The sequence below is a fragment of the Scyliorhinus torazame genome, chromosome 1, assembly GCF_047496885.1.
Source record: "Scyliorhinus torazame isolate Kashiwa2021f chromosome 1, sScyTor2.1, whole genome shotgun sequence".
Classification (NCBI taxonomy): Eukaryota; Metazoa; Chordata; class Chondrichthyes; order Carcharhiniformes; family Scyliorhinidae; genus Scyliorhinus; species Scyliorhinus torazame.
This window is the reverse complement of record NC_092707.1, coordinates 380,492,069-380,504,406: the sequence shown is the minus strand read 5'-3', so window position 1 is coordinate 380,504,406 and position 12,338 is coordinate 380,492,069. Positions and strand designations below refer to the sequence as shown.

The 12,338-nt window shown below is 48.2% G+C and overlaps 1 protein-coding gene across 6 annotated transcripts in view; it reads right to left on the bottom strand.

Annotated features, from left to right (window-relative positions):
* The window catches only part of ltbp1 (latent transforming growth factor beta binding protein 1), a 533,746-nt gene that overhangs the window by 465,062 nt on the left and 56,346 nt on the right, over nucleotides 1-12,338 (bottom strand). For all 6 annotated transcript variants that reach the window (XM_072512266.1, XM_072512285.1, XM_072512304.1 and 3 more), the window contains exon 3: nucleotides 4,181-4,463. In XM_072512266.1, the coding sequence (XP_072368367.1) occupies nucleotides 4,181-4,463 (283 nt within the window). The remainder of the gene's footprint in view (nucleotides 1-4,180; nucleotides 4,464-12,338) is intronic.

Here is a 12,338-nt window from a genome sequence, read left to right as displayed (position 1 = left end):
GAAAAAAGAGGAATGAGGTGAGCCAATTGGGGCTCAATTGGGTAAATGATCATTGGATCATTTAGATTAGCAATGGAGAGGAGCAAGGATAGGAGGATCAGGGTCAGCCTGGATAAAAATTGGGTTAAGGACAGAAAGCAGACAGTTGTATTAAATAGTTGTCAGCATTTTGCACGACCATTCCCTCCAGGATACCCTCGTCCACTCCTCCATCACCCCCAACACCACATCCTCTTCTCACAGCATCTTCCCATGTAACCGCAGAAGGGTAACACCTGCCCCTTTACCTCCTCCTCCCTGCTCACCATTCCAGGGCCTAAACACTCTTTAAAAGTGAGGCAAGGCCTCACATGCATCTCTTTCAATCCAGCCTATTGCATTTGCTGCTCCCAATGTGGTCTACTCTACATTGGAGCGACTAAGCGCAGACTGGGTGACCACTTTGCAGAGTACCTCCGGTCCATCCTGTCGCCATTTCAATTCACCGTCCTGCTCTTACAGCCACATGTCCGTCCTTAGCCTGCTGCAGTGTTCCAGTGAAGCCCAGCACAAACTGGAAGAACAGCACCTCATATCCAATTCGGCACATTACAGCCTTCCCGGCTCAACACTGAGCTCAACAACTTCAGACTGTGAACTCTCGCCTCCACCTTCACACCATTTTTATTTCATGATGTGGAGATGCCGGCATTGGACTGGGGTGGGCACAGTAAGAAGTCTACGACACCAGGTAAAAGTCCAACAGGTTAGTTTGGAATCACTAGGTTTCGGAGCGCAGCTCCTTCATCAGGTGATTATTTCAATCAATTTATTTTCATTTCTTCCATTGATCTGTTTTTCCCTCATCATTGCCCCCCCCCCCCCTCCCCCCACTTGGGCCATCTGTTCCGAGTTGCCCTGTGACTCACTGCTCACCATTGTTCTACCATTCACACATTCTAATCTCTTTATGTGCCACCATCAGCACCCTTCTTAGCCTTAATCACCCCCATGTACATTCCTTTTGTCTTTCTGTCCATGGCACCTTTGTCAGTCTCCACCTGTCACAGCCCACCCCCCCTCCCCCACCACCACAGCATAAACCTATTTCCAGTTCTCTCCAGCTCTGACAAAGAGTCGTCCAGACTGGAAATGTTTGCTCCCCTTTCTCTCCACAAACGCTGTCAGACCTGCTGAGATTGTCCAGTAATTTCTGTTGTTGGAGTAAATAGTTGTTACTTTAACCTTAGTGATTGGTTGGCAGTTGTGTTCCCCAAGGTTCAGTGCAGGATCACGTATAAATGACTTAGATATTGGAACACGGAGTAAAATGTGAACATTTGCAAACTTGGAGGTGTGGCTGACAGTGAAGGTGGTGCCAATTGACTGCAGCAGAGTATAGATCGGCTAACACAACAGGCAGATGGAATTTAATACAGAGACGTCTGAGGTGATGCATTTTGGCAAAAAGGATAGAGGGGCAATAGAAACCAAATGACACCGTTCCTGACGGTATACAGGGACAGAAAGACCCGGAGGTTCATGTGCAGAGGTCTCTGAAGATGGCAGTGCACATTGAGAGAACAGTTAGCAAAGCCAATGAAAAGCTGGGGCTTCATGAATAGAGGCTTGAATGCAAAAGCAGAGAAGTTATGCTGAACCTGTATAAAGCTCTGGTTAGGCTGAATCAAGAATTTTGGGCGGGATTCTCCGACCCGCCGCCGGGTTGGGGAATCCCCGGGGGGGGGCTGCGTGAATCCCGCTCCGATGCCGGCGGCCGTGTTCTCTGGTGCCGGTCTGCAGGCGGGGTTTACCCCCGCGCCGGTCAGGGGCCCTTGGCAGGGGCCACCCCTGGCAATTCTCTGGGCCCCAATGGGCTGAGCTGCCGCACGTGCCTGGCCAGTCCCGCCTGCATGAAATGGACATGTTCCATCCCAGCGGGATCTGGCTTGGAGGGTGGCTAGCGGAGTCGTCAGGGTGGCGCGGGGGGATCCGGCCCCGGGTGGAGGGGGGGGGGGGGAGGCCCACGGTGGCCTGGCCCGCGATCGGGGCCCACCGATCAGCGGGTGGGCCTGTGCCGTGGGGGCACTCTTTCCCTCCGCGCCGGCCTCTGTAAGGCTCCGCCATGGCCGGCGCGGAAAAGAACCCCCCTGCGCATGCGCAGGAAACACGCCGGCAGTTCTGTGCATGTGCCAGAACACGCCAGCGGTTCTGCGCATGTGCCAACTCGTAGCGTCGGTCTAGCCCCCGGAAGTGCGGAGGATTCTGCAACCTCCGGGCGGCCGGAGTGGTTCGCGCTGCTCTTTGCTCCAGCGTCGGGCCAACCGGCCAGTTGCAGGAGAATCCCGCCCATTGTATCTGGTCACCACATTCCAGGAAGGATGTGAGAGTCTTTGATGGTGGCAGAGGAGGTTTACCAGAATAGTTCCAGGATGAGGATGTTTAGCTACAAGCTGAGGTTGTAGAAGCTGGGGTTGTTCTCCATGTAGCAAAGGTAATTGAAGGGAGATTTGATCGAGATTATCATAGATTATCATAGAATTTACAGTGCAGAAGGAGGCCATTCGGCCCATCGAGTCTGCACCAGCTCTTTGAAAGAGCACCCTACCTAAATCCACACCTCCACCCTATCCCCATAACCCAGTAACCCCACCCAACACTAAGGGCAATTTTGGACACTAAGGGCAATTTAGCATGGCCAATCCACCTAACCTGCACATCTTTGGACTGTGGGAGGAAACCGGAGCCCCCGGAGGAAACCCATGCACACACGGGGAGAACGTGCAGACTCCACACAGACAGTGACCCAAGCCGGGAATCGAACCTGGGACCCTGGAGCTGTGAAGCAATTGTGCTAACCACCATGCTACCGTGCTGCCCAGATGTCAGTGACGCTGAAAGTTTAGGAAAACTAGAGAAAGAAAAGCTGTTTCCATTGGCTGATGGAACAATGGGACACAGATTTAAGGGTGTGGGCAACAGATGCAGTAGGATTGGGATGAAGAGCTTTTATTATGCAGCAACTATTAATGACCTAGAACTCGCAGCCTAGGAGGGGGGGTGGAAGCAAAGACAATGAATGAACTCAAAAAGAAATTGGATGGGCACTTGTGGGAAATTAACTCATAGGGCTAGAGGGGCAGAGCAGGAGGGGAATGAGACTGATTGGATAGCTCGACAGTGAGCAGGAATGAACTCGAAGGGCCGAATGGCCTCCTTCTGTGCCGTAATGACTCTATGATCCAGCGATACCTGCAAGAAAGTGCATGTGTGCTAACATTGAGGGATGACAGGATCAGACTGCGATGGCCCCCATTAACAAACTAGTCTGCAAGTGCAGGAGGACTGTCACGGTCACTGTAACTACCCCCATTCTTCACAGGGGGAAAAGATCCTCAAAAATTACACCTTGAAGTTCAGTAAGGTTTGAGAGTGCGAAAGGGGCTCTCTCCCAGAAAGAATGGTAACTGGATTGCTCACTGTATGGTGCACAAAGGCAGCCACAAATTAGGTATCGAGCACTTTTGTTGCTTCAATGAAAAATATCAGGGTTTTATTTCACTTCATAAATCTGAGGAAAACTGGCTTTAAAACCTTCAGAAAAGCCAGTTCTTTGTGTCTGCAAGATTGTCGACTTGCATGATAAGTGCCTTCCCCATTGCTGACTGATGCGTGAAACTACACAGGTATTACCAAGACATGTGTCCAGGAAGGTCGAATCACATCCTTGGAAACAACTTGAAAGAGAAGCAGAACCAAGCGGCTCTTCGCTCCCGGAGACCACAACTAGTCTGCAGACTGCACCCCGACCCATTGCACTTTTCCCACTCCCAGTTAATCCCTGGTTCCAAGCCCTCCTCTTTGATTGATCGCGGGACTTCCCTGCTGTTTGATCACTGCCTCCCTCCCACTGAGCCTCAGGTCACCATTGCTTGGTGCCTGAGCAATGTTTGGGGAAGTTAAAAACAGCCTGGGCCAGGTACAAATGTTGTTTACGTGACAGCTTGCCGCTCATTCCTTCCTCGTGTCATTGGTCAGCACCCGCTTCTGAAATCAAGGCAGTGTTGAGTTAACAGTTCAATTATTTTTCACCAAGTCAACGTGGGTTAATCCAGTACTATTTCCTATCTAGCCAAGGTCCATTCAGGCAGGTACCTGCACTTCTCCATGTTTCATAAATCACAGTGAATGCACGACTTACTGAGACTGCTGGGGAATCATCATGGAAGGTTTCTGCTTGACAGCCAAGGACATGTGGCCCAGTGAACTGATCTTCTGTGGAAGTTGCACCAATCTCTGTGTCAGGGTCTGCTGGGGCATCCGTTGAGGGATGGGCTGAGCCTGTGCCACAGTGTTTTGGTTGTTTGTGGAATGAGTGCTAGATGTCATCTCCTCGCATGCTTTACCTTTGGTGCCTGGTTTACACACACAAAGCTGGGGCCGTAGGCACATCCCTCCATTTTGGCACTGTGGAGAACAATTCGCTGTAAAAAAGGAAAAACATATGACTGACCTTATTGACGCCAGACTAGCACACACACACAAAAAAATCCCTGGTTATCTAGAAAGGTGATGGACAAAACATTTGATGGATTCCTTCGCACCTCAAAGGGCCATTGAGGTAGACTGTCATGTTGAACGATGCCCCTTATACATCACTCTTTATATGTATCCACGTTAACATTAATGCAATTGAAAATCACATGAGATGTAAAACAGGCTGTGGATTCTACACTATCGCACAAAGTCAAGATTGACCTGAGTGGTTCAGTTAGGCTGAAGGAAGTTGTGAGAGGAAATTAGATTCTCGCCGGCGAGATCTTGTTTCCTGATTTTCCATGACTCCTGGTTGGTGACATAACAAGGTTCCCGCCCACAAAGGGAAGACACCCCATGTTTCTCTGAGGGAGCCCTGGATAACATGCTGGATGGGGTAGAGCGGTGGCGTGACATCTTCTACCCTCACACGGGCAGGTGGCCAGCCAGCAAGTTTACCAACACTGCCTGGGAGACCATGGTGAGCACCAGCTCGCTGCATAAGATGACAGGGATGCAGTGCAAGAAGAAGGTGAATGACATTCTTTGTACAGCCAGGGTAAGTCTGCCTTCTCATCTGTTCACCAGGACTCCTTAACAGACCCCTCACACACCCACCGTAATCTCACTCCCAGCCACGTCATGGGGTCCCAACACCCGTTCCTCTTGCCCTCTCAAAGCCACGGACCCCAGCAGCTTCGAGGGAAACATCTTGGAGATGAGCATCGAAGAGGCGTCACAGCTGGAGGCGTCACAGCTGTCACCCAAAGAACAAACAAAGAACAAAGAAATGTACAGCACAGGAACAGGCCCTTCGGCCCTCCAAGCCCGTGCCGACCATACTGCCCGACTAAACTACAATCTTCTACACTTCCTGGGTCCGTATCCTTCTATTCCCATCCTATTCATATATTTGTCAAGATGCCCCTTAAATGTCCCTATCGTCCCTGCCTCCACTACCTCCTCCGGTAGTGAGTTCCAGGCACCCACTACCCTCTGCGTAAAAAACTTGCCTCGTACATCTACTCTAAACTTTGCCCCTCTCACCTTAAACCTATGCCCCCTAGTAATTGACCCCTCTATCCTGGGGAAAAGCCTCTGACTATCCACTCTGTCAATGCCCCTCATAATTTTGTATACCTCTATCAGGTCGCCCCTCAACCTCCTTCGTTCCAGTGAGAACAAACCGAGTTTATTCAACCGCTCCTCATAGCTTATGCCCTCCATACCAGGCAACATTCTGGTAAATCTCTTCTGCACCCTCTCTAAAGCCTCCACATCCTTCTGGTAGTGTGGCGACCAGAATTGAACACTATACTCCAAGTGTGGCCTAACTAAGGTTCTATACAGCTGCAACATGACTTGCCAATTCTTATACTCAATGCCCCGGCCAATGAAGGCAAGCATGCCGTATGCCTTCTTGACTACCTTCTCCACCTGTGTAGCCCCTTTCAGTGATCTGTGGACCTGTACTCCTAGATCTCTTTGACTTTCAATACTCTTGAGGGTTCTACCATTCACTGTATATTCCCTACCTGCATTAGCCCTTCCAAAATGCATTACCTCACATTTGTCCAGGTTAAACTCCATCTGCCATCTCTCCGCCCAAGTCTCCAGACAATCTAAATCCTGCTGTATCCTCAGACAGTCCTCATCGCTATCCGCAATTCCACCAACCTTTGTGTCGTCTGCAAACTTACTAATCAGACCAGTTACATTTTCCTCCAAATCATTTATATATACTACAAAGAGCAAAGGTCCCAGCACTGATCCCTGTGGAACACCACTGGTCACAGCCCTCCAATTAGAAAAGCATCCCTCCATTGCTACCCTCTGCCTTCTATGGCCTAGCCAGTTCTGTATCCACCTTGCCAGTTCACCCCTGATCCCGTGTGACTTCACCTTTTGTACTAGTCTACCATGAGGGACCTTGTCAAAGGCCTTACTGAAGTCCATATAGACAACATCTACTGCCCTACCTGCATCAATCATCTTAGTGACCTCCTCGAAAAACTCTATCAAGTTAGTGAGACACGACCTCCCCTTCACAAAACCGTGCTGCCTCTCACTAATACGTCCATTTGCTTCCAAATGGGAGTAGATCCTGTCTCGAAGAATTCTCTCCAGTAATTTCCCTACCACTGAAGTAAGGCTCACCGGCCTGTAGTTCCCGGGATTATCCCTGCCACCCTTCTTAAACAGAGGAACAACATTGGCTATTCTCCAGTCCTCCGGGACATCCCCTGAAGACAGCGAGGATCCAAAGATTTCTGTCAAGGCCTCAGCAATTTCCTCTCCAGCCTCCTTCAGTATTCTGGGGTAGATCCCATCCGGCCCTGGGGACTTATCTACCTTAATATTTTTTAAGACACCCAACACCTCGTCTTTTTGGATCACAATGTGACCCAGGCTATCTACACCCCCTTCTCCAGACTCAACATCTACCAATTCCTTCTCTTTGGTGAATACTGATGCAAAGTATTCATTTAGTACCTCGCCCATTTCCTCTGGTTCCACACATAGATTCCCTTGCCTATCCTTCAGTGGGCCAACCCTTTCCCTGGCTACCCTCTTGCTTTTTATGTAAGTGTAAAAAGCCTTGGGATTTTCCTTAACCCTATTTGCCAATGCCTTTTCATGACCCCTTCTAGCCCTCCTGACTCCTTGCTTAAGTTCCTTCCTACTTTCCTTATATGCCACACAGGCTTCGTCTGTTCCCAGCCTTTTAGCCCTGACAAATGCCTCCTTTTTCTTTTTGACGAGGCCTACAATATCACTCGTCATCCAAGGTTCCCGAAAATTGCCGTATTTATCTTTCTTCCTCACAGGAACATGCCTGTCCTGTATTCCTTTCAACTGACACTTAAAAGCCTCCCACATGTCAGATGTTGATTTGCCCTCAAACATCCGCCCCCAATCTATGTTCTTCAGTTCCCGCCTAATATTGTTATAATTAGCCTTCCCCCAATTTAGCACATTCATCCTCGGACCACTCTTATCCTTGTCCACCAGTACTTTAAAACTTACTGAATTGTGGTCACTGTTACCGAAATGCTCCCCTACTGAAACATCTACCACCTGGCCGGGCTCATTCCCCAATACCAGGTCCAGTACCGCCCCTTCCCTAGTTGGACTGTTTACATATTGTTTTAAGAAGCCCTCCTGGATGCTCCTTACAAACTCTGCCCCGTCTAAGCCCCTGGCACTAAGTGAGTCCCAGTCAATATTGGGGAAGTTGAAGTCTCCCATCACCACAACCCTGTTGTTTTTACTCTTTTCCAAAATCTGTCTACCTATCTGCTCCTCTATCTCCCGCTGGCTGTTGGGAGGCCTGTAGTATACCCCCAACATTGTGACTGCACCCTTCTTATTCCTGATCTCTACCCATATAGCCTCACTGCCCTCTGAGGTGTCCTCTCGCTGTATAGCTGTGATACTCTCCTGAACAAGTAGCGCAACTCCGCCTCCCCTTTTACATCCCCCTCTATCCCGCCTGAAACATCTAAATCCTGGAACGTTTAGCTGCCAATCCTGCCCTTCCCTCAACCAGGTCTCTGTAATGGCAACAACATCATAGTTCCAAGTAGTAATCCAAGCTCTAAGTTCATCTGCCTTACCCGTAATGCTCCTTGCATTAAAACATATGCACTTCAGGCCACCAGACCCGCTGTGTTCAGCAACTTCTCCCCGTCTGCGCTGCCTCAGAGCCACACTGTCCCTATTCCCTAGTTCTCCCTCAATGCTCTCACCTTCTGACCTATTGCTCCCGTGCCCACCCCCCTGCCATACTAGTTTAAACCCTCCCGTGTGACACTAGCAAACCTCGCGGCCAGGATATTTATGCCTCTCCGGTTTAGATGCAACCCGTCCATCTTATACAGGTCACACCTGCCCCGGAAGAGCTCCCAGTGGTCCAGATAACAGAAACCCTCCCTCCTACACCAGCTGTTTAGCCACGTGTTTGTCTGCTCTATCTTCCTATTTCTAGCCTCACTGGCACGTGGCACAGGGAGTAATCCCGAGATTACAACCCTCGAGGTCCTGTCTTTTAACTTTCTGCCTAGCTCCCTGAACTCCTGCTGCAGGACCTCATGCCCCTTCCTGCCTATGTCGTTAGTACCAATATGTACAACGACCTCTGCCTGTTTGCCCTCCCCCTTCAGGATTCCCTCTACCCGTTCGGAGACATCCTGGACCCTGGCACCAGGGAGGCAACATACCATCCTGGAGTCTCTTTCACGTCCACAGAAGCGCCTATCTGTGCCCCTGACTATAGAGTCCCCTATAACTATTACTCTTCTGCGCTTTGACCCTCCCTTCTGAACATCAGAGCCAGCCGTGGTGCCACTGCTCTGGCTGCTGCTGTTTTCCCCTGATAGGCTATCCCCCCCGACAGTATCCAAAGGGGTATATCTGTTCGAGAGGGGGACAACCACAGGGGATTCCTGCACTGACTGCCTGCCCTTTCTGGTGGTCACCCATTTCTCTGCCTGCACCTTGGGTGTGACCACACTTACATAACTGCGATCTATGACGCTTTCCGCCACCTGCATGCTCCTAAGTGCATCCAATTGCTGCTCCAACCGAACCATGCGGTCTGTGAGGAGCTGCAGTTGGGTGCACTTTCTGCAGATGAAGCCATCCGGGACGCTGGAAGCCTCCCGGACCTGCCACATCTCACAGTCAGAGCACAGCACCCCTCTAACTGACATTGCGTCAATTAATTAAAATTAAAATTTGTCTTTTTTTTAAATACTTTTTTTTAAATTTCAAAGTTACTGTCAACTATCTGTTTCCTAGCACTAGATTTCTAATAGAACCCACCACCCTCCATCAGCGCAGACACACATGTTTCAGTGGGAATAACTAGTAGACAGGCTCCTGGGTGGAAACCTCATTATGTCACGGGTGGGGGGGACGTGGAAACTTGGGAAACAAGATTTCGCTGGGGAGAATCTCGTTTCCCAACACTCACAGCATTTTACGCCCGAGTTGCCATTTACGCTGATGACTAACGTGGGGTCAAAATTCCACCCATATGGTCAGAAGTGCGTCTTTTTCTTGTATTATGGAAAAAGAAAATGGCATCTTGTAAAATCGTAGAGAGAAAATCTTTGTCTTTTAATCCAAACCGATGTTCCATTCTTGCAAAGCAACAACGTTCACTATAAACTGTTTGTTAAACCTGGTACACCAAGATGATCCTTATTATTCTGCAAGGCAAGGTTCCCACATGGAACATCAGATCAAAGATAGGTTCCAAGTGTGAAAAGCAGCCACATGAAGAATATTACACCCAGGGGAAGCTGTGGACAGCAAAGTCACCAATCTTACCTTTTCCTTCACTATTCTGTATATTCTAATGAGATATGCTAGTTAAGAATTTCAACATTCCCGAATGAGGATACTTGAAGAAACCTAATTTAAAAGGGATGACCCTACATACCAATTGTATTTTCGCATCTTGTCGCATTTTAGAACTTTTGTTCATTATGGCATGGGTGATGTTTTATGGATAATTTGTATTAAAGTGCTGCTTTTAAATGTAACCATCATTTCAGGGCCAATGGATTAATGGAGGAGCAACATGCAGCCTCTAGGACAAAGAGAGGATTGCTCTGTTAACAAGCTTCTCTGGGAGCTTATAAGTCAAACCGCTATCCTTGACAATCTTGGGCAAGAGGTGCTTTGTGGTCAAGTTTCAGTTACTTCCAATAGTCATTCATACTTGAGATGTTAACAGTAACCAAATTCATGTACACAAGCTAGGGGCTGGATAACGGTGACTTCTCCACCCAGTAAAAGGGAGGGTGTCCCACCAGCTAGCTGTCAACTCCAATTGGTCAACTCCTGCACAGGAAGGGATTGGAGGTCAAGCTTCAATGCCTTGTACACTGAGGCAACAAAGGGACAGAAACAACACACATTATTGTTCAGTCGTGAAGCCTGCTGCAGAAGTCCACACATTAAAGTGGAGCCGACCAGATTCCAGCTGGGATTGATCAGAAAGACAACAAACCGTTTTTGACCCATTCATAGTGGTAGTGTACCATTTTATGCTTTGGGAATCATCAAACAAAGATAGGAGCCTAAAGTCCATGTTCTTTTTGAGCAAATGTGTGTTGCAGGTTAACCCAGCTTCTCGACAATACATTATGTGGAATTGTGCGGGCTTTACAGCACAGAATCAGGCAATACGACCCAACTGGTCAGTGCTAGCGTTCATTACCCTATACAAACCTTCTCATACCCCTTTTCATCTGACCCTAACAGCATATCCTTCCATCCACCCTTTTACATATATCTAACTTTATTGGTCTCAAACACTCCTTGCACATTCTAACCACTCTTTGGGTAAAGTGGGTTTTTCTCGGGTTGCCCTACTCAATGCATGCCGACTGTCTTATATTTCTGCTCCCCGGTTTTGGCCTCCCCAAGAACGTGGACCTCTTTTCACTTCAGCATTCATCAGGGTCACAAAATCGCTGAAGTGCAGAAGGAAACCATTCAGCCCATCTTGTCAGCACCGTCTCCCCAAATGAGCAATTCACTGAATGTCATTCTCTTGTATTCTCCCCGTAACACTACACAGCAGAGGTTGGAGGAACATACACATATCACGTCATTTCCTCGGATTATAAGCCACTCAAACAAGCGGGACCTCTCTTATCCCTGATTTCATACCGCATATCTAGGATACTGATTACTAAATTCAGGGAGAATGTCTTGGGCAGATCTGAAATTTGCAACAGTCTCAATCATTTAAATGGTTGAATAAAAGTTTCCTGCTTTTTCATCTGACTGCTTTATACCAACGGATAGAGGCTGTGTGGCTCACTCAGCTGGTGAGCGTTAAATATTATTAATAAGGTTCCAGATCCTGCAAATGCAACAAAAGGGAGCTCGTTTGCAGCATTTGCAATTCCTCTCTTCTTCATAGAAATCAGCAATTCTCCACACTGAGGTCCAGAGTTTCAGTGACGTCTGCGCTGCAAATCCACCGGCTACACTTGATTTGAAGGCAACATTCTGTTCTGCGGTAACAAAAGATATCAGAGCTCAATGCTCACCATGCAGACACCTGCTACGAATAGCAATTCAACAATCTGACATGCCATTGAAGCAGTTTTATTTTAAAAAAAAACGTCTTGTATCTCAATTTTACTCCATTTCCTGACAGTCGGTGAAATGAACAGGAAACGTTTGCAGACGTACATCTGGGGTTCATTTGTACAAGTATAAACAAACCTACAGCCAACATGGTGCATATGAAATAAGGCATACTTTTCCCCATACAAACAACTGCTTGCTTTGCTTTCCATTTCCGGCAGGTGTGGTTAAGACCATGAAGGCACCAAACAAAGAAATGTACAATTAATCTGTCCTCCTATCTAGAAGTTTAGGATTTGTCAATCACACCTCAGGCGTTATGTGCTACACATGTGCATATTTTGTTGTGACATTTTTTTCAATAAGTTAAAACTTTCCAGGATGTTTCATCTTCCTCTGAGGGGCAGCTTTGGGCTTTGCAAGTACCCGCCAATACTGGGGGAGGGGGAGGGGGGTGGGGGGGGGGGAGTAGAATGGTCACACTGAGTATTCCAGGTCTCTCAGAGTCGCTGGTTCAAATCGCACCTTGGCAATTTGCAAATTGCGTTCAGTTATTTGAATATATCTGGAATTTAAAAAGCTAGTATCAGTAATGGCGACCATGAAACGATCAGATTGTTGTCACAACCCAACTGGTTCATTAGGGTCCTCTAGGTAAGGAAACCTGCTCTGGTATAAACGTAACTCCAGACCCACAGTAAATGATGCCAGAG